General features: G+C 39.5%; 1 protein-coding gene across 3 annotated transcripts; it reads left to right on the top strand.

The window, feature by feature from the left end:
* Positions 1-2,548: 2,548 nt before the first annotated feature.
* Positions 2,549-22,594, top strand: sh3tc2 (SH3 domain and tetratricopeptide repeats 2). Of its 3 annotated transcripts, none has more exons than XM_041989538.1 (22): positions 2,549-2,768; positions 9,527-9,625; positions 10,223-10,348; positions 10,878-11,005; positions 11,416-11,521; positions 11,705-11,848; positions 13,060-13,261; positions 13,445-13,518; positions 13,707-13,902; positions 14,139-14,275; positions 14,529-14,579; positions 14,678-14,982; positions 15,833-16,027; positions 16,145-17,002; positions 17,106-17,326; positions 17,430-17,596; positions 17,803-17,980; positions 18,079-18,229; positions 18,773-18,895; positions 20,810-20,960; positions 21,087-21,283; positions 21,431-22,594. In XM_041989538.1, the coding sequence occupies exons 2-22, from the start codon at positions 9,616-9,618 to the stop codon at positions 22,343-22,345; spliced, it is 4,635 nt and encodes a 1,544-aa protein (XP_041845472.1). In that variant the 5' UTR covers positions 2,549-2,768; positions 9,527-9,615; the 3' UTR covers positions 22,346-22,594. The 3 variants fall into 3 exon arrangements, with proteins under 3 accessions (XP_041845472.1, XP_041845473.1, XP_041845471.1); XM_041989539.1 differs by having other exon boundaries at positions 9,524-9,625; XM_041989537.1 differs by lacking the exon at positions 2,549-2,768 and adding an exon at positions 7,569-8,399.
* The last annotated feature ends 301 nt before the right edge of the window (positions 22,595-22,895 follow it).

Genomic DNA, 22,895 nt, shown 5'->3' with positions numbered 1-22,895 from the left:
CACAGGGACAAGAAATCCCACAGCACACTTCAAAAAGTCTTAATTGTCCTTAATACTTATGTACTCCAGATGTGGATTTTCGGTGGATCTCGTACAAAGACTTTCAGTGTGTGAATAATTTGTAATTAATTTGATAACCAAATGAAGCGTTTTGACAGTCAGCGTAATAATAGTGGTCACTCCTGCAAAGAGGAGATTACGGAAAAGATATAAAGAGCCTGGAAATCCTTGTCAATACATCTTGACGTTGTTATTGTGCTGGGCTGGTTTTGTTTCTAAAACTGTTGTGACACCGCCCCCTTCTGGAAAATTGACGTAAGCAGATTAGTTAATTGGATTGTTTACGGTAAAGATCCTGCTGAGGCGACCAGGTTAATTGTGTTGTAACTGGCCTTTGAAGCAGTACCAGACATCTTAGCTCCAATATAGAGTATTTCTGATCTGGTCCATTTTAGGATTAAAAGGCCCAACTGTCATGCATAGATTTCCTGTGGTTGTTTTAATCACTCATATTAAAATGGAAAGATCTAAATGTAAATAAAATATCCATCTCCTCTTTCCATTACAGCCAGCAGCTCTGAAAAAAAAACAATAAATAAATAAATAAATAAAAATAAATAAATAAGTAAAAAGGCTTAAAGACGCATGGAAACACAAGAGCAGCTGATTAATCGGGAAAATATATCAAAATTATAACAGAAGGTAAGTGGGTCAAACTGGGCAAATGAAAAAATCTGATTAAATTCTAATGCAGAAATAGGATTCAATTTCAGATTTATTACAGCGTGATTATACCACTGAAGTATGCAAGTAGAAGTCATCAGACTCATATCTTTTCAACTTTCAAGGGGAGATGGGCATTAGTTTAAAAATAGCTTCATTAGGCGTTAATTTCCGTTTCTGTATAAATCTGTGCTATTTTAATAATCTGAATGTGTACCCTGTTTTATTAAACCAACCAACTGCCCGGTCCCCGTGTCCTGAGGAAGCCCTGGTTCTGAAGCCATTAGGAAGCTGGACAATGGCGGGATGTGAGAGGTGCCCTTATTCTCTTTCTGCTGCCCTGTCCTGTATTACTTCTTCAATTGTAGAGCTTACAAGTTGTACAATATGTTCTTTTTTTGTCCATTAATCTTATTTACTCCATTGCAGCTTCCAGCGTGCATAAATGGTATGGAAAAAGTTGTCCTGTCTGGGGGCATGATGCTTGGGTAGTTGCTGATTTTGCTCCTGTGTCAATCCTACATCATGCTTTTGTCCTCCAAACTGATGAGGCAGAAAAACAGGAAGCTGGCCTTCCTGTGCACTGAAGGCAATGGGGCAGGAGGCCGTCAGGTCAACACAGTGTTGTTGCAGTCTGCAAAGGCTCCAGCAGCCCATGGTCAACAATGGTATGTCTCCTTACTGGAACAAACTTGCACAGTGTTGTGTCTTTCTGTTGCTACTGGTGGAAACTGTCTCCTTAAGTGCCAAGCGGCATACAAGAGCAACAATGAGCACAAACAGTGCTGCTGAACACATGACAGAGACATGATCATGTTTTTGTTGAACTGCTAATGGATTGCTACATTGTTTTGCCTAAATCACTTGCTTAATATTTTTTTTTGGAGGTGTGTGTGTGTTTCTTATTTATCAGTCACGCTGAGACCATGTGTGGACTCGATCAGCAATATGCTGCATTCTTAACTAAGGCTCACAATCCATGCTCTTTGTTCACGCACAAGGGCCGGGGGGGGAAGGTACACACAAAAACACAAACAATTTCCAATGCGCTGCAATATCCTCCCATTCCTATTTGGAATTTGTTGCTATTTAATGTACCCGTCATTGCATCTCTTTCTCTTTCTCTACCTCTCACAGACCCCCACACACATTTGTAAACAGAGCATAATAAATTGGCCATGTCTTGCAGTCTTGCATAGCCAGTTGCGTGATCACATGCAGTACAGGTGCACTGTGGTTTGAGACATACGCAGTTTATATTTAACTGAGCAGTTTAAAAAAAGTTTTTTTTCTTTATTTTTTCCCATACTCTGCCATTCACACAGGCAGAAATGGTGCATTAGTCAAATTCCAGTGTGTGTTGCTCAATAGACAGATATGTGTAAACGCTTTTCAGCTGGAATGGAGATAATGTAGTTCAACCATTGTGCATACCAACTGATTGTTTGTGCATGTAATCTGCTGTCATTACTTGGGGTGCGTCACACCAAGCTGGTGTAACTGGTATTCCAGAATGAGGAAATAAGCTGCAGGTTATTATACTTCAGCTTCTCTAAATGGAAATATGTACCTCATGACAGCTGGCAGAATGTTGTAGCTGTTAAAAGTTAAACTTGATTCATGTCGTGACCTTTCATTGGTTGAGATCTGCTGGCTCACAGGATTTCAGATTTTTACACAGATGAAAAGTGTGTGTGTGTGTGTGTGTGTGCAATGGGGATTAGGGTGAGAGAAAAAAAAGGAGGCTGTCACAAAGAGTTGATGGGAGGAGTTAAAGCTAAAAACTTCCTCAGTCAGTGACATGCTGTCTTTGATCCAAAGCACACACTAGCGCACTCTCACAGACTTATACACTCTTTCTGTTTATGCACTACGGTGATTTTGAGAGGGGAGAAGGACAGTTTCAGCAGCTGTTATGACTTGCTGTTCACCAGTTATATGGTGAAAAAGACATATACATACACTCGGAAAGATTGAGATTCACAGACATTTAACCAAGCACGAGAGGAATGATTTGAGAAGAGAAAGCTGGCAGTAACACAGAGGTAAGAGTTTTCTAAAAACCTATTTTGATTCAGCAAGTAAAGCTGTACTTTGTACTGTGCCACATGACCATAAAATTGCTGTCAGTCCACAGGGCATGGGACAAATAGGTAATCTTACAGCAAGCAGTAATTGTAAAGTAATCAATGTAGTTGCTGATGGTTTAATAATACATGTAAAAGTTTACAAAGTCACTTGAATTGCAGTTTTATCTGTCATAAATGACAATGTGACATCTTTTTCTTTCTCTTTTCTAGTTGGTAGACATAAAAGAATGTCAGATTGGGGAGATTAAACTGGTCTCTAAACATGCCTTATGAATTCTCAGAAATGCTTTAGAAAATGTTTGTTTCGGAGTATAAAATGTCTGGGAATCTCCTCAAAGGGAGCTCTATCTCAGACACACAGGCATGTGAGTGAGCAAATAGGGGGGCTAGTCTAAACTTAGGGGCAGTAACCCCTGTCTCATGTTACTGTGCTTAGTCTTCTTCTAAATATTCTAAATCCACAAAGCCATGTTTTACACAGACTTTCATACATAAATATCTCAAATAACCGCATTTAAACAGTGTCAGCCAAGGCTGACACCATATGTTTTTCATTTGGCTGACTGTTATTGTCATGGACCACCGAGTGTCACAACTGTAGTCCAGGCCATGGCTGTGGCTTCAGACTGTGTGGAGACTTTAAGGTCATTTATGGTGTGTGGTCATACCCTGTCATTACCAACAGTATGCGGTTTGTTCGTGACCTGACAACTCTGTAATGATGTGCATTGTTTGTTTGTAAAAGACTTTAGAAAAGCTGTGCGCCTGTGTGCCATACTCCAGAAGAGGAAAGATTTTGACTTTGCAGTTGCTGGGAAACAATGGCTAAGATCCTCAGGTGTTCAGTAAAAGAGGAGATTGTCACACATATATAAAGCAGAGGAACTAGAGGAAGAATTCATTGTTTTATTGGCAGTCACTTTATGTTTTAAAGTGGCTGTCATTGCGGAAAACTACTGGCCCTTGTGCAGCTTTTGGTGCAAACAAAGGTCTGCACATGTGACTGCACATATCAGCCTTGAGAAGTCTGTCCATATTAGATTAGACATCTGTTTGGCTATGAGGAACAAGCAGGGGAGCATGAAGAGTGTCAGGATATGCCCCGACACGCCTTCTGCCTGTTTACAGCTTTCCACCTCACAAGATACACATGCACAGATTTAACCATGGCCATTTAACTGCCACATAAACAAGATAAAGAGACTGATCTCAAACAAGGATATCACAACTTTGGCCTTCTGTATGCTAATGTAGAGCAGTGATCTAAGCACACAAGAGGAAGAAACTTTATTAATTTGTTTTCATTGACTAGAAAAAGATGCTTTAACAGCAGACAGAAGTCAGCTGAATTCAGCCATCAGCTGTTTCCTTTTAAAGTGTAGTAAAGAATGTGGAGCATCCATTCATCATGAGCTAATTGTCACATTTATTTAATGGTTTTGTTTCATCCTTTATTGTATACATATATTGTTCCAAGTGTGATCAAGACCAGTGCTAACTGAAACATATTTTTAGAGTTTGATTTAAATTAGGAGATTGGGTTCTGACTATTTGGATGTGAGTAACAAATGTTCGCAAACACAAAAGATTATTTCCTTTTTTTTAAAAGTATAGATTAGTTAGATTCACATAGCATAATATTTAATTAACCATCTAGAATTAAGTTTGTTATTATCAGAACCAAACAGCCCAGGTGCTCTCTAAAAACCTAAAAAATTTAGGTCACTTTTCAGCTGTAGACTAAGTTTCCAACATTGATTAAATGTTCTTTCTCATGGCGTGTATATCAAACTGAAAATTCAGCTGAGAAGCATCTGTACATATTGCACCAGTAGGGGATGGGAATGAGATGGTGTGATATTTGTAGCATGTTGGTGTATCGGTTGCTGCTTCTGGTTAACTTCTGTGAAATGATTTGGTGAAAAATGAAACAAGTGTTGGTGGTGATCCTTAGTTCTTAACCACAATGTCAATTCGGTCAAAGCTTGACTAGTTGCACATCACTCTATTGGGCTGTACCACTGACTCCACATGAAATTATACATATTGTGTAAGTCCAGTAAGTATGTGCACATATCACTGTGACCTTTAACTTGGCTTTTCAATCAATAAGCGTTAATCAGATTCTCGGAGTGGGATAACATCTACAGAGCTGCATTTGTACATTCCTCTTACAGTATGAATCTGGTTTTCTTCTTCTCATTAGTCTTCTGTTTAAGTACACAGCCTCTGTCCAGTAAATTCTGACATCCATGGAAGACTAATTTCTATGATGAGGGCAAAATAGTTAGATATGCCAGTTTTCAGAAGCACTGTTAGGTGGTATTGTTTGCTTGTCTGTGGATGAAAAACTGCAGCAGGTCTGTAAAACAGTGTGAAAGGCCTAAAGAGTAAACAAAAAAAACATTCTCAACAGTCTAATTACACTATTTAATATAACATAGATCTTGGTTATTTGACATGTTTTAAACAATAATTGTTTGCTTATCTGCTCTGCTCAGGGTAACTTAGACTCTTTCTCCACAGTGATTAATGGCAAACATACCTAACTGGTAAATAAATGCAACTTATAATATTTGGTTGTGTCTATTCACTTATTGATTCTTTTGCAATCACCTAATTGGTGTAATCAGTTAACCAACCTCTTTCTTTATGTGTTTTTTTTAGTTAAAGACTGTGAATGGTGGGCTGTGTTTGGGTACGCTTTTTTTACCTATTACACAACTGGTTTAGCATTAGCTTCATAAGTTAAATAATCCGAAATTTGGCTTAAGACTCAGGACAATTAACAATTTATAGTTCATAGAAGTTAAAGGGTTACTTTATATGCAATGAACATCAGTCATTACGCTCTTAGTTTGGAGAATCAAGGAGAAATGAGGAATTCTGATTGGGGAGCTACTTAAAGCCAAAGCCGTGGAGTAGCACATTTTTATCATCTGAAACAAGTCAGATTTGACGTTTTAGTTGCTGGAGTGGGTGCAGTGTTATGGATTTTAGTCTTTTTAACCAAATAACATCAATTTCTTCAGATTCAGAGCATGCTGACTGCTGCCAACTGCTTAGAAACTCCAGTTCACAATTCTTGGTTTCAATCCCACACCACATAATTTTTCTTTATAGTACCGCATTACATACCAACAACTAGATAACAAGGTAAAGTGTATATGAACAGCACAGGGCAAAATAAATATCAGTTTAGATTTTACTGCTGGAAAGAGCTCTGAGAAAAATAGAGGATGAAAGATGAAAGTTAGCTTTGTTATTGCTATCTGTAAGTAACTGATTAGCTCTCTTGTTCTGTGTCAGTCTTGCTTTGCTTTGCTTATAACTTTGGTTTATAATCATGAAAAGACTATAAATAAAACAATTTCTCCTTCTGTTCTAGGTAGGGTTCAAATCAGGTGAGACTGAGGCTGTGGTTGATTTTTGTTATAAAACTACTGCAACTTCCTGTCTGTCAAACAATTGACTTCAAAATCCTGCTGCTAGTTTACAAAGCACTGAATGGTTTAGAGCCAAAATCTTCTGGTTTGTCATGAACCAGCATAGATCCCTGAGGTCATCAGGTTCAGGTCCACTTTTTGTTCCCAGAGTTAGAACTAAATGTGGAGAGGCAGCGTTCAGCTTTTATGAATGAATGAATGAATGAATGAATGAATGAATTTATTGCCGTTGCACAACAATTATATCAACAATCACTGGCAGTGAAATTCTTAAATCCCAGGCTCTCCTAACAATACTAAAAAGAATATAAACCACAACAAAAAGCAAGAGTACTACAAATAAGTTACAGTACAGTAAAAATTTCTGTTTTTATTTAATTTCTTTAATTTCTTTTTTCATGCATTTATTGCTTCCTGCACACCAAAGTAAAGCTTTGAATGTTTTATGTAAAGGACCTTGAAATGTGTTGTACATAAAATGTGCTGTACAAATAAGCTTGTCTTGCCTTGAAACATGATTTTATACAGTACTTCAGACATTTAATTTGGTGCTTTGTATCACATCTAATAAGAAATAACACAGTACAACAGCACCACATTGATCAATTTAAATACACAATTAGTTGTTGTTGTTGTTTTTTAGTTTGTTGTAGAAATCTTATAAAAATTTTGGTGCTTAAACCAAAACCTGATTAAGTAATTATTTCTGGATTTTTTGTGGTTGCTGTCTTATGTTTTTGACAGCGTCTTCACCATGTCAACAAATTTTCATGTCCTACAGAGGGTAGACTACGATTATACCACAGTGATATTCCATCCCACAACTGTAGGAGGCAACAAAGACGAAAAAAAAAAAAAAATAAATGAGGTTTTTCAGTGGTGCTTTAAAACTTAAGAAAGCAAATATTTGTTTTGTTTTTATGTGACAGTGAACATAAGTTAATGGTGTAATTAAAACTTGTTTACTGTGTCCTTGTGTCGTTCAAAATATCATTTATTGCTACTTTAAATTAATTTAGCATGTAGGCAAACATCCTTTTGCCAAAGGTTTTAATAATTGGTTGAGTATGAACACTGATATATGTCAAACAACCAGACCAAGAAAACCACTCTGAATCAGAAAATCAGCTAAACCACCTCATTCAAACTGGAATATCTAGACTCTAAACTCTAAAGAGAACATCATGATGGAAGACCAGTCTTTTTTTTGTTTGTTATGTTTTGATTTTTAATTTTTTTTTTTAATTTTTTTTTTTTTATTCCTTATTACAAGACTTTTAAGGAATTCCTATCTTCAAGCCATTATGTTATAATTGGTAATTTCCTTCTCAGATGGCAATGGGTCACATGAGGTCACTGATTTTGTCGTTCACATGACATTAATGAGACCACGTTACCCTTTGCAACACGGGGGAGAACAGTCAGAACCTCCATGATCTTCCTCAGTGTGCAATCTTTGAACCTGAGTCTGTGCCTCCTCTCACCCCCACTTTGCTGTGACCTTGCCGCCTGTCCCTGTGTGGCATTGCCTTACAGCAGGTCAGCAATACATTATCCAAGCAACACATACAAAACACACACACATTGTCTTTGTGACACACATTCTGTGCATTTTTTCACTGACACACACTCACACACACACACACACAGAAAACACATAGGGAAATTCACTGAGGCCTGCCCCCCACACACTCATTCCAACTGCAGAGAGTGCTTTGTGCATTCACTGACCGGCTGGGCAGCTATACTGAGCAGAGAGAGAGACTGGTGGGAGGGGAAAGATGGAGACAGCAAGAGACAGAAATATTATAAAGAGACGCAGACCCAAGCAGACGGAGTAGAAGAGGAGATAAGGCTTGCAGCGGGACAGTGGAGACAGACCTTGCTAACACTAACTGGGAGGAAGATAGTGTTAGCTGGGCAGGAAAGGATTCACAGAAATAGGAAAGGACCCAGGGCTTGTGTAGCAGAGAGGAAGAGAAGGAATAGCTGTTAAAGAGACTGAAGGAAACTAATGGGATGGCATTGATCTCTGGGAGCTGCCGACTCTTGGTCCAGATGGCGTCTTGTTGCTGCAGACCGTTCCTCAACTCCTCCTGTTGTCGACCGCTCATCAAAGTCTGCCTCTCCTCCTTCACAGGTCGGTCCAGCTCTCTGTGCTCTACTGTCATGAGACGGACTGCTACATTCAGATAGACAGGAACATAGGTCAATATACAACATGGGTAACACACTTAGCCAAGAAGGTAAAAGGAGCATGGTGTGATGCTGCACTGTAGGAGCATGATTCAAGCAGTCCCGTTGGTGCTAACTGTTTTCTGATGGAAAGAATAGGCTCTTGTCCTTCTTGGCATAATGTCATGTTGCATATTGTCTTGCACCCAGTTGCTTTGTTAATGCTTTGCATCAGGAAAATAATGTGTTTTTGCACTGACATGGCATGTTAAAAACTAAAGGCATCCTAATCCATTTTTTAAAAAGTATTTAATTAACATTTATTCTTTGTTTGGATGGTGTGACCACACACGAGGCACAGAGCAAACGAATGTCCTTCTGTCAGTGTAGTTTTGTGTGTATTCTGGTTCTATGTGTATCCAGTGTCATTGTATCCCCTTGATGACTCCTTCAACTAACCAACAGCATAAACCTGCCATTTCCAATATGAATGGATGAATCAGTCCCCCAGTTATGTTTAACACTCCCCTTATCCCAAAGTCTGTTTTTTTTATTGGATGGCTGGGCTTTTTTAGAAATACTCTTTCTTTCCATGACAAGAAAAAAATCTGTGCAGTGAAGATGCAACCAGCAGAAAATAGGTTTGGCTTAGAGTAACTTGAAGAGATAAACTGATTTTAAGAAAAAAATAATCTCTTGAGCGCTACACATCGTGTCTTGTATCCCTTACGAAAACCGTATTATATAGCAATACCTAGTAACTACTCACTGTCAAGTAGCCTATCTCATACACCAACTCCTGTATAACATATTAATAACTTTTAAAGGTGCAGAAAAGCAGATTGTGTTTACTTAGGATTGTTTTCTTTCATGTTAAAATAAGCTAAGCTTGGGGCTGCTGGTTGTAGCTTAATATTTACTGTACACATGAAGAAGTTGTGATGTCAAAAAGTAAATGTTCATGTTTCCCCAAACACTAAAGATGCAACGATGAAACTTAAAAAAATGTAATCACACTTGTCAAAAACATTAGAAGGGGATAAAGTTTGCTTTTAGATGTTTAGGATGTTTGATTTTCTTCTCTTTTAGCAGACATCTCTCCTGCTGAGCTGGATGCTCTGTGGAGGGAACCACCATATACTCTTGGGGGAACAAATGAGCTCTTTACGGGAGATGACATCATGACTCAAGGTATGTTGAAGAACCAGCCAGAAAATTTGAACCCCTGTATCAATCTTGTCAAATCCCTGCATTGGTTCAGAGTGCAAACAACTCATGAGGTTCATGTGAGATGGAGCGTGCAGCTTTCCCTCTGGTCACAAACCGAGGAAGCGTTTGGGATATCCTCCCTGCACAATGGAACAAATCAGGGGAAGCCCGTCACTACTTTATTACAAAAAAATATACTGTCGCCAGCTATTTTATGTGTGTGTAAAGAGGTATATTACTCCTCTAGTTTAATATGTTGTTTAAATAATAGCTGCTGTTATTCTCTTTTTAATTGTAAAACAATGATTACATTATTGAGTCATCTGATCACATTTCTTGTTTAATCTCCATGTCAGTGTGGGAATTGTATTGAGATCTCATTAAAGCAGCCTTTGAGATGACCATTCTGATAAAACTGTTTTTACATGCAACACACTGCGAATTTCAAACTGCAGCATCCTGTTTATCCAACAACGGATTAAGTTTTCTACTTTGTGTTGTCCTTTATGACCTTGAACCCGAAAATAAAAAAATTGATCCCACAGTTTCCCTTGACCTTGCTCCCTCTTTCATGAGCAGGTGAGGAGGAGGACGGTGCAGTGGGGGAGTCGGGTGATGGAGGGGTGGAGCATGACAACTACTGGAAGAAGAAGGAAGCGTTCCTTAGAGGAAGTATGGTCTCAGTAGGAGATAAATTCTCTGCAGGTATAGTTTAGTGAAGCATTTTAGTCCTGGCATGTTGTGTCTTTTAACTATGAAACTAGTTTTCTTATCAGCATGACTAAACTAACGCTTTATACATCAAGGCGTTTCTCGTGGCTATAATTTTCATGCATATTGATGAAGCAGATTCCCCCCATCTTCTAATGTTTTACTCAGTCAGCATTTTAGCTTCATCCATCACATCCCCCAGGTTCTTCTTCTGAAATGGATTTAAATGGCTACATTGAGAGTCCAGTAAGAGGCCTAATAGCTTTGTTATTCCTCCAGGGACTCAAGTTGTGCTCACAAAGCATCTCTCTGATATTAAAGCTGTTATAAAAGCATCTTTAATAAACTCTTGGAAGATCCTCTCTTTTTCTTGTTACAGATAAAACCATTTGAAAACCATTACGCATATTATAATCATACTGTATTTTTCACCTTTTATATACTGAATTTGTATGATTATTCCACTATATAACATAATGTAAGATTGGTATTATTGATCACATCAGGCTTGTCTGTCACCTAGAAATTGTGCTGTTGTTTACTGGGCGGAGGCGCTCCAGCAAGGATCCTGACCGGGCCCTACAGGAGGCACTGCGCACACGACTCCGAGTGGTGGAGAGCAACAGCAAAGATGTTATTCAGCTCTTTAAAGTAAGATCGGAGAATGTTGATGTTACATACACTTTACCGCAATGCAAATGCTTTGATGTGATAATAAACACATGATAAGAGTCCACATAATCCAGTATGATATATCATGATGTAACGTGCCCTTTGTACGCAAGCATCAAAATCTTGCTGCCGTAGTATACATGATAATAACTGCATGGAGAAATATCATACTAAGCAAAGGAAAAGTACCAACAAAAGTTTTTTTTGTTGATGTTTTTTGTTTGTTTTTTTTTTAAGAATTAAGACTGTTTAAATTGATTAGATCCAATATCACTCCTGTCTGCTTTGCTCGTACAGCTGCATTATTTATAATCCATGCCATCTAATGTGGGTGAGGTTGAAGGAAATTCAAATCAATTGAAATGTGACCTGAGACCTTGCTTCTGCAGGACCTCTCTGCACGTCTAGTCTCTGTCCACGCTGAGAGAGATAGCTTTGTTCTCACATTCAAGACAGTGGAGGAGATCTGGAAATTTTCAACCTACCTGTCATTAGGTAGGACTAACATGAATTCCTTCTGGATGATGCTAAGGTTTCTCTGTTGGTCTGTATGACCTCCTTTGCAAGCATTTACTGTTTTTTTTTCAGCTAGTTATTCTCTTTATTAAAGCTTGTGGTTATAGTGATAATAGCTTTAGTTTTATCAGTGTAATTGAGTCGGAGTTTGCTGTGTTCCAGGCTATGTGGCTCGTTGCTTGGAGAACTTCCTGTGTGATCAGTCGATCTGGTTGGATCCAGAGCTGCTCAGTGATTTGGAAATCAATGTCAAGGTAGATGAGGAACATCTAGCCACTCTCTACCTGGGACTTGTACTCCAAGAGGGTCAGTAGTATTTATTTAAATCTCTCTTTTATATATATATATATATATATATATATATATATATATATATATATATATATATATAATGTCAACACGGTATGGATACAAGGTCACAGGAGGTCTTCAATGCTTGTTTTTAAACATTTGTGAACATAAATTAAATTAAATTATAGAATCTGCTATTAAAATCTGATTTTTTTGGTAGATAAACCCATATTTTACTCTTTTTTTTCAAGCATTATCTCACATTTTTTTAACTTTTGTGAAATCCACCCAGATGGATTTTGACTGAGGCAGTTAATTACATATTATCTGAATGCAGCTGCCTCTTGACCCCATTATTCTTAATCTATTTCTTTCAGACCCCAATTAACTCTGGGAGGCACTTAATGAATAGAATGCCATCCATAGCGTGAGCGGCAGTCTGTTGGTGTAGTTAGTGCTTAGCAATGTCCCCACCCAGCAAGAAATTCCAAGAACCTTAACTGAGGACTTTTGTGCCGGTGTAAGATTTCTTTTGGTGCTGTTTTCATTCCACCATACAAAGACATGTGCCAGGTTAAATGGTGATTTGAAATAGGCCTTATGTACTTATAGGCATGCATGCTTTTCTGTCTCAGTCCTGTAATGGACTCTTGTGGTGTACGCCACCTTTTGCCCCATAACAGCTGAGACAAGCTTCAGCTTTCTTGTCATCCTGCCCAGAAAAAGGTGATTTGTGAAGGGATGATAAAACAAACAAATAAAATCTCTCAGTATTTCCCAGACATCAGACACCCTGCAAAAAAAAAAAAAACTTATTTAAAAAAAAACAAACAAAACGAGTCAGTGTTTTCCTAAACCCAGTGATTCCTTCACTTTTCCCGTGAATGCATATTGATTCCCTCCTGCCTGGTAAATGCAGATACCGTTTCCCAAGCAAAAAGCTTCACGGAACATAAAATAAGACTGCAGTGCTGGCAAATAGTGATGAAAATTACATTAACATAATAGAGGGGAGGATATAAAACATCCATCATCCACTATTTGCCTGTGACTGAATGAGGGCACAGCAGCGTCACTGTGGCAGGACTGCTGATCTTTAAGTGCAGCAACTTTGGTTGAAAACCAAAAACAGACTAAAAAAAACTTTTTTGTGTATCTAGATTTACATGGGCTTCATTTTCTTGTTAGTTCATGCATGTTTTCAGAAGCTGTCTGTCTCACTGCAGGATCCTTCTTTGCTAAGGCTCTGTTCACTAGAGGTGAGCGGGAGGAGGAAGATGAAGAGCAGCTCTCCTTCAAAAAGAATGATCTGCTGATGGTGAGGGACACGGGGCAGGACAACATGTGGGAGGGTACCATGCTCTCCACGGGGAACCACGGCCTGGTCCCGGTCAGCAGCATGCAGCCACTGCCATACCCCTTCTATCAGTGAGTCACAATAAAAGCTCCTCAAATGATCCACCTCAGTTTATTGATGATGCACTTTAAGCCTTATAGCAGAATTATCACATTATTTTGTAAAAAACGTTTTGATAAATGAACGGAACAGAGGTAAAAGGCAGTGGACATTTTTAACAGCAGTTTGAATAGTTTTACTTCCTGTTTGGTCAGGTGGTTCCTGAGGAAGTATCCAGGCCATGCTGAATGTTCACCAATAGAAAAGGAACAGTTTGAACATCCTATTGGTAATTCTGTTTGCAATGTGAATCACATGAAGTACACACACATCAGGACTTCTCTAATTCTCAAATTGTTAAATGTATAGTGAAGTACCTTCAACCTGCACACACTTAAAATCAAACAAAACATGTACATATTGACTCTAACACTCATCCCTTTGCCCCTTTCCTGGTCTCCTCACCTCATCCCTCAGTGATGGGCTCTTGTGTAGCAGTTGTTGACTACGGCCCAGCAGGTCCAGATGAGCTCCAGCTGAGTCAAGGGGACATTGTGGAGATCCAGGGTCTGCTGCTCCGAGGCCTGGGTGTTTTTATAGGAAGACACACTTCCACAGGACGAATTGGCTTTGTACAGAAGACCCATGTCAAGCCTCTGAATACCATACCACTGTAAGAAGTCACTTAATTTACTTTTAGTATTTATTAGTTACATAATATGTGCATCATTGAATCTTTAAAGTACTTTACCTCAATTCCATCCACGTATGTAACATCTTGTTTACAGTCTTGTGCTTTTCTTTTATGAAACACTATTTAGTGTGTCTGCAGTCTGGATAGGGAGGAGCAGGCGATGAGGTTGGGGAGATATGTGAGATAATAATGCTGCCCTTGTTTCTTTCTCACAGAGACGGACAATTAGTCTTTCTCACCGACGAGGAGAAGGCCAGCCTGGCTCAGGTTAACCCATGCAGCTCTGAGCCAAGTGACACTAGTCTGCTGGAAAGACTCTTCTCATCTGACATCAGCTCTGTATACAGGCTAGGTAAAGGAATGAGTAGATATTATTATATTTTTAACTTTTGTTCTCAGTGGGAGAAAAGGAAGGGACTGTGTCAGAGGTATAAATGAAATTTAAGTCAATAAAATTAAGGGTGTATTGATGTACAGCTTCAGTTATTTTATTTTTTATTTTTTTTAAATGCTGTTTGTGCTTCATTCAGAGAAAAATAGTTTCCATCTCTACTGCCGTCTGGTAAATGAATACTTAAATTGATTTACCTTGTGTGTTTTTCCAGACAGACTGGATGAGACTGATTTCATGTACATCCGAAATCGGCCAAAACACGGTAATATTTGATAAAAGGATGTTGCATTTTAGCAGATTTAGATATCAGATTTTAAGCACTTATCTGTCTCACACTGATCCAATTTCTCTTCTGAAAAGATCATAAGGGTCTTACAAGCGCTCGTCACAGTGTCATGTCAGAAAGAAGTGGAGGGACACCGCCATACCAGTCCTCCCCTTGCACATCTGTGTCTCACTCCTCTCCTCGTGTGTCCTTCTATCAGTCTCACAATCCTCTGCCACGAGAGGGAGAGCGCTTTTCCTTCACTCTTGATGACACTTTCAGGGAACTGGATGAGTTCCAGGAGGATCCTCCGCTCTATTTGGAAGAAAACAGTTGGGATGGGGAGGAGTCTGAGCTCAGCGACCCTACGCTGATTCTGCTCAACCACGAACACTTTCAGGTCAGTGGGGTCACTTTGTTAAATCGAGTATTTATTACAGCACAGCCACAAACTGAAGGAATGTTTCTCTCTTTCTTTTTGTCTCAGAAAATGTCCTTTTTATGAAGTAAGAGAGACAAATTTTCACTGTTTTCTACAATGTTATAGATTGTTGTGTCTTTTTGGAATACTTTTGTAATATTTGGGAATATTTTGGATTTTTGCATGGACAAGCAGAAATATGCAGTGTTTTTGAGAAGGAAAGGAAAACGTTGAGGGGTGATTGCAATGTTATTGTTAACAAGTTTTTAAGACTCTACTGAAAGCAAGTGTGACGTTAGGAAATAATTATGTTAAAATGTTAAGTCTGAATGCTTTTCATGAAGTGCTGGACTGGAAAGGTGTAATTTTCACCAGAAACAACTTTCTTCCCTCTCAATATTACTGCAGGAACATTTTGTTTTTCTCCAATATTTGCACTCTTTAATAATTATTTCCCATGTTAATGCCAAATTCCAAAAGAAGTAATCTCCTCTAATATTATATGGAGAACAGCAGATCATTTGCCTTGTTATGCATAAAACAGCACATCAACACAGCTCCCTGTTTCTGACTAAGATGCTTTTTAAGGGTGTGGTGATATCAAATACATTAGCCAACTGGCATGTGATGCATTCTTAAATGTTGGCATGCAGAGTGCATGTGCACGAGTCAGAGTTCGTTCACTTAGAGACCAAGGAAGGAATGGGAGTCATTTACATTTTTAAAAGTTTCTTCCTCAGCAGCGTTCTACTGATAAACCTGTGTATATACATATAATTTTGTTCTTTGTTATTACATTCAACAATCTTGTGTTTGTTGTGTCTTCCAGGAGGACTTCCTTCCCCTCTACGACCTGCAGTATTCCTTCTTGTGGGTGACTTTCAGCGGTAAGACTGAGGAAGAGCTGTCGGGACAACTTGAGAGTGTGAGAGAGTGCGCCAAGAGGATGGGCAAGCACTGGGCACATCGACGTGCATGCTTTGTCCTGGGCCGACTGTGTGCCAGGAAACTGAAGTTCTCCCAGGTATGTGCAATGACTTGTGAATAAAACCAAAGATTAAAAAGAAAAAGAGTAATTGTTGAGGTATTTATTAGAGTCCCTTTCCTGAAAATATTTAATTTAATTTCCACCTCTCTTCAGGCACGTGTGTACTATGAGGAGGCTCTGAGTGTTTGTGTTGATGGGTTCTCTGATACGCCGCTGCTTGTGGCTCTCCTCACAAACCTCACTGCCATCTACCTGAAGCAGCGTATGATGGATAAACTGCCCCAGACTCTGGAAAAGGCCAGTGCCTTGCTGCTCTGCCTTCCCAATCACACCTTCACATCCACAGATGAAGTTGAGTTGTTGAAGCTCCTCCTGAGGAGATCAGTGGTATTGGGGGACAAACGCTTGGAGGCTCGTGTCTGCTACCTCATCTCCAGCCTCTACCTGCTCCTCAGGAAAACTGATGAAGCACTTCCCTTTGTAGAGAGACTCCAGTTCCTCTCAGTCACTCTATCTGCTGCAGAGAGTGGACTTATAGCACCTTTGGACCTTAACTGGCTCTTGAGCTGGCTCTATCATCGTAAATACATGCCTTACTTAGCACTGGCCTCTCTGAGCCTGGACTCTAGACAAGACCACTCACTCCACGATGCCTTCCAGAGAATTGAGCTGTTTATCAAGAACACTGTCCGTTTGAACCCATGCTGGAAAGAAGGAACCTCCCTTCTTCATGCCCAGATTGTTGTTTATCTGCAGCAGGCCCTGGCTATAGCTGAGAAGGGAGATGATATAAAAACTCAGAGAGATCTGTGTTTGGGCCTGGCCTCAATTTACCAGCAGTATGGTGCACTCGATAAAGCAGTGCGCTGTGCTCAACAAGCTGTGGAGACAGGACACATCAATGAGGAGGATGGCTTTGAGGCTTCTGTGCTGCTCGGATGGCTGCTGGTGTTGACAGACCAGGCTGAAAAGGCCCAGAATGTCCTAGAACCACTGCTAACATCACTGCAGGTACAGCAGTTAATGATGAAAAGCGAGCAAAAGCATTCCTTTTATATAAGTATGTTCCTTTCCATGTGAATGTCATATTTATTGAGTGTAAATATCTCTGCAGAGCACAGACAGTCCGACTCAGCGAGGTGTGATCCATAACCTTTTAGCTTTGTGTCTGAGGCATCAGTGTCGTGTCAGAGAGGCAGGCAGACACTTCTATTCTGCATTGGTAATATCCAGAGAAAGTGGAAACCAGAGGAATCAGGCTCTAGCACTGGCCAACTTAGGCTGTCTGGCACTTGATGCCGGGGCATCTTCTGTTGCAGAACGCTTCCTGGTCAGGTCAGATATTTGTTCTTTTGGTCAATGCAGAGAACATCTGTGGAAAAATATAGAGTCAAAAATTAAGTATTTATTTTCATAGTATTTATTTTGCCTCAATCAGATCGTTGTGTCTTTTTCTGGAGCTCTGGGAGAGCCCAACAGATGAGGAGCATGTTCAGACCTACCTCTGGCTGGGACGGAGCTATAAAGACAGGGGAAGGAGTCAGGAGATCAGGGCATGTTACGAAATGGGGCTACTAATTGCACTACATGCCAGAAACTTGCACAGTAAGTACACTAACTTAGTGAAGATTTAATTTGATGTGACTGATTGTAACTTTTCAAGGGTAAATATTTGCAGTATTGAATCCATTGAAATTAGTTTTACTCTATTGTGCTGCATATCTGTTGATACCAAAATATATATATTTTTCAGGATTTCTTTTAATGATTTTTGATACAACAAATAAGTTTTTTCCCCCTATATCTCACAGGCCAGATGGTGGTAGCCAAGGTGCTGAGCCGACTGTACGCTGACATGCTGCTATATGGTCAGAGCATTGTTTACTACGAGCACTGTGTGTCAGTATCAAGAGAACTGAAGGACAAAAGACTGGAGGGAGAGTATCTTGAAATCCTTTCCAGCCTCTACCTCTCACTCAACACAGAAAAGTGAATCCTTTGCATCTCTGCCCTATTCATTCAGATTCTTTTTTTTTCCAAAACTGTATCAGTTTTATCATTCATTTAACATTCTGCATGTGGTACAGATCATCTCGTAAGTCTCTTGACTACACCAAGCAGAGCCTGAGGATCTCCATTGATCTGGGCAAGAGAGAAGAAGAGTCAGAGACCTGGCTACAGGTGGGACGCATTTACTACCTCATCCAAGAGGATGAGCTGGCTGACATGTACCTGCAGGTGAGGACAAAGGAGGAAATGAGAATGTGGAGTGGTTGCATTTTCAGTGCTTTGTTTTTCTTTTCCGTCTCTTTCTTGTTCTGCGCTTTGTTTTTTATAAAACCGGTATTCAGTTAATGTCTGTGGTCCACATTCCAGAGTAGCAAAAACAGTGGCCTCACTAACAGCTGTGTTCTTTACACATGAGCAAGTGTACAGGGGCTCTAATGCAAAAAGATTTAAAATAACTTGCAGCATTAAAGATCAATAATACTTATGAACGAAAGTTTAATAATGAAAAATACCTTATAAAGTCCTGAAGGTAAATTACAAATAGAAACATTATTAATAATTGTTATTTATAAAAATGAAAAATGATAAATTTTTAGACAACAGTCATTGGCTATTCACAAAGCCCCAAATGACCTCATGTGTGATTGTGATGGAGTTGAAGAAGCCTCTGAACACTTTTTGATGTTTGAACACTGTATTATGTAGAATGTTGTCTATTATCGTGTGAATCACACAGTCAGTACTGAGTAACAATAAAAAACATATTGACAGGCAGCAGTGAAGACCGCCCTGAGGATGAATGACCCGCACTTTGCGATGAGCATCTATGAGGAGGCAGGAGATGTTTACTTCAAAGGTCACAGGAACCGGATGGCTTCACTACCTTTCTACAGAGTAAGTTGGTGCAAATAGAACACATTTTTTATGTGATTTGTTGGCATCAGGGCAGTTGTATAACAAAAGAGGTGAGGTAGAATAGCCAGAAATTGTACTCAAGCAAGTATAGCTTTACTTCAAAATAACATAACTCAAGTAAAAGTAAGAAATAGTCAAAAAAAAGAATTTGGTAAAAAAAAAAAAAAAAAGTTCCGAGTAACCGTTTGATTGTAATGTTGGATTTAGTTTTCAGAAATGATGTACGCAGACAGAAAAGTTACCAAAACAATCTTGACCATTCATAATTTGTAATATTTGGAAGCTAATGCTCATTCATTCCTCCATTTCATCCACCTTTAGGTTAAACTTAATGCGACATGTTTCCTCGGGTTAGGCGTTGAGTTTTTGTAATAATGACAATAATGGATTTGATTTTTATATAATGCTTTTCAAGACACCCAACGTACTTTACAGTGAATTAATTATTCTTACATCCACATTCAAACTTCATTACATTAAAAGCTACATGAGTAGTCACAGCTGCCCTGGGACAAACTGACAGAAACATGGCAACCAATCCGTGTCAACAGCCTCTCCAACCACCAACGAAACATTCATTTACCAATGTCAGGTGATTCATGTTTGACTAAAAACTTCTTAAAATAATCAAAGACTTATTGAAGATTTACAATCAAGCTTGTACAAGGACCACATCTGCTTGGTACAAAGTCTTCCCAGAAATGGGAGGATTTTTAACAGCGTGGACATATTTCATAGATGATACAGTCATTTTGAATATTCATGCGCGTGAGTACAGATGGTCGGCTAAAATGTTGCGGAGGAGCTGTGGCTTCAGCCTGTCTGTCCCTTGTTGGTGGTCAGTCTTTAACCACATCTTGCAGAAATTTTTGCCCAATAGTCGAAAACAGCGCCGTAAAAAAGTCACTCCCTCATCTTTCCATTCTTTGTCTGCCTATTTAGCATCTTCAGGACTTTTCTTTTCATTTCTTTTCAAATCATGGGTGTAATTCACTTCTCAACTTCTGTCCTGTTTGATTAAGTGGGATCTACCTGGCTGTGCCTGACTCTGGCCTCCCCACTGCAATCAAATTCCGCTCGTTCCTAACTCCCTTTCAGCAATAAAGCATGTGTGTGTATTCGTCAAAGCAATTTTCTTTTTAATGAGCCTGACATTCTTAAAACACGATATCAGCTTAATGTAACACAGAGCTGAGAGCTTTGGACGTCTTCAGTTTAGAGACTCATGAATATTGGGAACATTAAGGCCTTTAACTTAGATTATAATGGTGGTTAAAGCATAAAGTCATGCTACATTAACAAAACCATTCGAACACCAGCGATGGTGACACTGGAGGCAAAGTGGGTGAAGTGTCTTGCCTAACGACAGATGTAATTGGAAGAAGCAGAAGTCGAACTACAAACCTGCTCTATCACCTGAGCCAGTGCTGCCCAAATGTAATTGTTTGCTAAAATGTTGGCTTGTTTAGGCAGGCACAGAAGATGCCACTGTTATTTTGCACTGTGTATAAATAAAACATGCTTTTATATGAGGCCTGAAGTGTTCATCATCCTCAGTTTTAGCATTAGAGATAGTTGCTAAGTTGCTAATGGTGAAAAAAAAGAGACAAACAGACAAAAGTAATGATTTGAGTTTTGCCTAATGTAGCAGAGTAAGACTAGCATTTCTTCATCACAAATTTAATAAAGTAAAAAATATGATGCAGTAAAACTACTCTTATTACTTTGACTTTTTTATAAAAGTTACTTTTAAGAGTGAGTGTAATGAAATAAATACCCACCTCTGATTGCAAAGCAGTGTTTTCCATCCGCTGTTGCAAGTTGTGTTTCTAATAATTTCTTTTATTCTTGACGCCAGTGAACTCCACAAACATCTTTACATTTTGTTCTCAGGATGGCAGCTTACCATTTGCACGAAGCATCAGAGATATCCATTCAGAGTTCCGCTTGTTGAGTAAACTAACAGAGCTGTTGATGAACCAAGGAGAGCAGGAGGAAGCTCTGCAGTATGCAACACTGGCTGTTCAGATAGCAAGTAAAACTGGTATGAACAGAAGTGTAGCTTGAGCCTTGTGTGTTTAATGCCATGCATATTAAAGACATGGATATAGATACACTTGCCATGGTATTTCTACTTTGTCACTAACTTTTTTTTCTTCTTCTAACCAAGGAGTCCATGTTAATGAGAGGACAGCCTACCACAGGTTGGCTACAGTTTACTACAGCATGCAGCAGTATGAAATGGCAGAAAACTACTACCTGAAGTCCCTTTCGCTATGTCCGCCTGTCCTGCAGCACCCCACAGAGGCACGTTACTACACTAAAGTTTACTGCAGACTGGGAAACATTACTCTGCACAAGCTCAAGGTACTGGAGAAGGTCTGACAAGTATTTCATTTCAAGTGTAGCAACAATAACTTATTTGTCTGGTGTTCTGCTGATACAAGTGGTGGCAATCAACCCTTCAAGTCTGAGTATTTTATTCTGTATTCCTGAACTGTTTTTTTTTTGCAGGATGCTTTTGATGCAGTGGGCTACTTCCAGCTGGCTCTGGCAGCTGCTCTCGAGGACCAAGCTAACCCGGAGGCTCTGTATGTGGTGTACATGAAGTTGGCTGAGATCCATGGCAGCCACATGCCCGATTCTTATTTGTGTCAAGTTTACAGAGACAGAGCCCAGAGTCTGAAGAGAGTTTTGGCTGGCATGGAAAGCCCTGCTGCTGGAGAGGAAAATGTGGATGCAGACAGAGATCCTGGCCAACAGAAGAAGGAAGAAAGCCCCAATGCTGATGTGGAATATAAAGAAAGTTTTGTGGAGAGAAACTGTACTTTTGAATCTATACCCGAGGACAGGAGATTTGAAGATAACTCAGGTTCAAGAACTCATGTGATCCACTCAGACTTAGATAAGGGATGTGCAGACATGAGTCTTACAGATGCTTATGTGCAAAAAGGTCACAGTCACTTCCTTCCCGACACATGCAGTCCTTCCGTAGATGTGTCTGGCTCTGAGACAGACACCATTGCCAGTCAGTCATATACTGACAGCATTTTAAGTGAGTCTTTTGACACAGCTAAAGAGCACATCTCAGACTCCAGCAGCTCCTCTGACACTTATCAGAATCCAGCAGATGGGAAAGACTCTGAGTTTGACTCTGACCACAGCATGCCCAGTCAAATACCTGTTGATCATGCCAGTGACTTCACAGGGCACACAGATGTCAGAGATACTGATTCTGATGTTCAAGATGAACAACACACTCCCACTAAAGAGACAGATGCTCTAGTAGATTTCATTCAGAAAGAGTCTGAGAGTGACCAGAAGGAAACTGAGAGCATAAACAGTGAGGATAATGCTTGCAACTGCACACTGGAAAATAAATCAGAGGCTTGTGACACACACAGTAAGCACACGGATGTTAACACATAATATCCCAGTGGCACTTCATGTTTTTCACAGTAATTTCCTTTCATCTGGTCACATGTCGGTTGCCCAGCAAACTGATTGAAACGTTCCAGCCACACGGCACTTTTTATGCAACATGAGATGTTGATACTGTAAATTTAAGCATGTGCCTTTCCTTTAATGTATACTGTGGGTATTAAATTGCATTTGCTTGTAATATATGTTTTTTACATTGTTGTATCTCATGTGGACGATACAAATATATATATATAAAAAAATGTTATTATGGTTGTTGAGTGTTGATTTTAGATGATTTGTTTTTTATTTCAATACAAGAGAAAATGCTAGTCACAAAAAAAGATAAGCTCAAATACTGGGCACAATAGAATAATGAAAATACAATGTCTTAGTAGGGAGGAAAATAATAGAATAGAGTCATTGGCTCTGGCCTCTTAGTGCTAATTCTGCATGGCCGTGGGGCTCTGACTGCAGCCTATCTGCCTCCTTTTGGGTGGACGCGTGGTCGTCCCTGCAGCAAGCTGCTTTGGTTCCATGCTCTGTTGCATGGTGCTAT

The sequence above is a fragment of the Melanotaenia boesemani genome, chromosome 7 (genome assembly GCF_017639745.1).
Source record: "Melanotaenia boesemani isolate fMelBoe1 chromosome 7, fMelBoe1.pri, whole genome shotgun sequence".
Lineage (NCBI taxonomy): Eukaryota > Metazoa > Chordata > Actinopteri > Atheriniformes > Melanotaeniidae > Melanotaenia > Melanotaenia boesemani.
Note: the sequence above shows the minus strand (reverse complement) of the source record. Positions and strands in the feature narration are given on the sequence as shown.

Excerpts from the sequence above, each read along its gene's own strand:
- sh3tc2 (XM_041989537.1), top strand. The coding sequence starts at position 8,279 with ATGGCATTGATCTCTGGGAGCTGCCGACTCTTGGTCCAGATGGCGTCT. Across the intron at positions 14,276-14,528 it reads CAGCTCTGTATACAGGCTAG|ACAGACTGGATGAGACTGAT; the intron begins GTAAAGGAATGA and ends GTGTTTTTCCAG. Across the intron at positions 20,961-21,086 it reads TCAGATAGCAAGTAAAACTG|GAGTCCATGTTAATGAGAGG; the intron begins GTATGAACAGAA and ends CTTCTAACCAAG.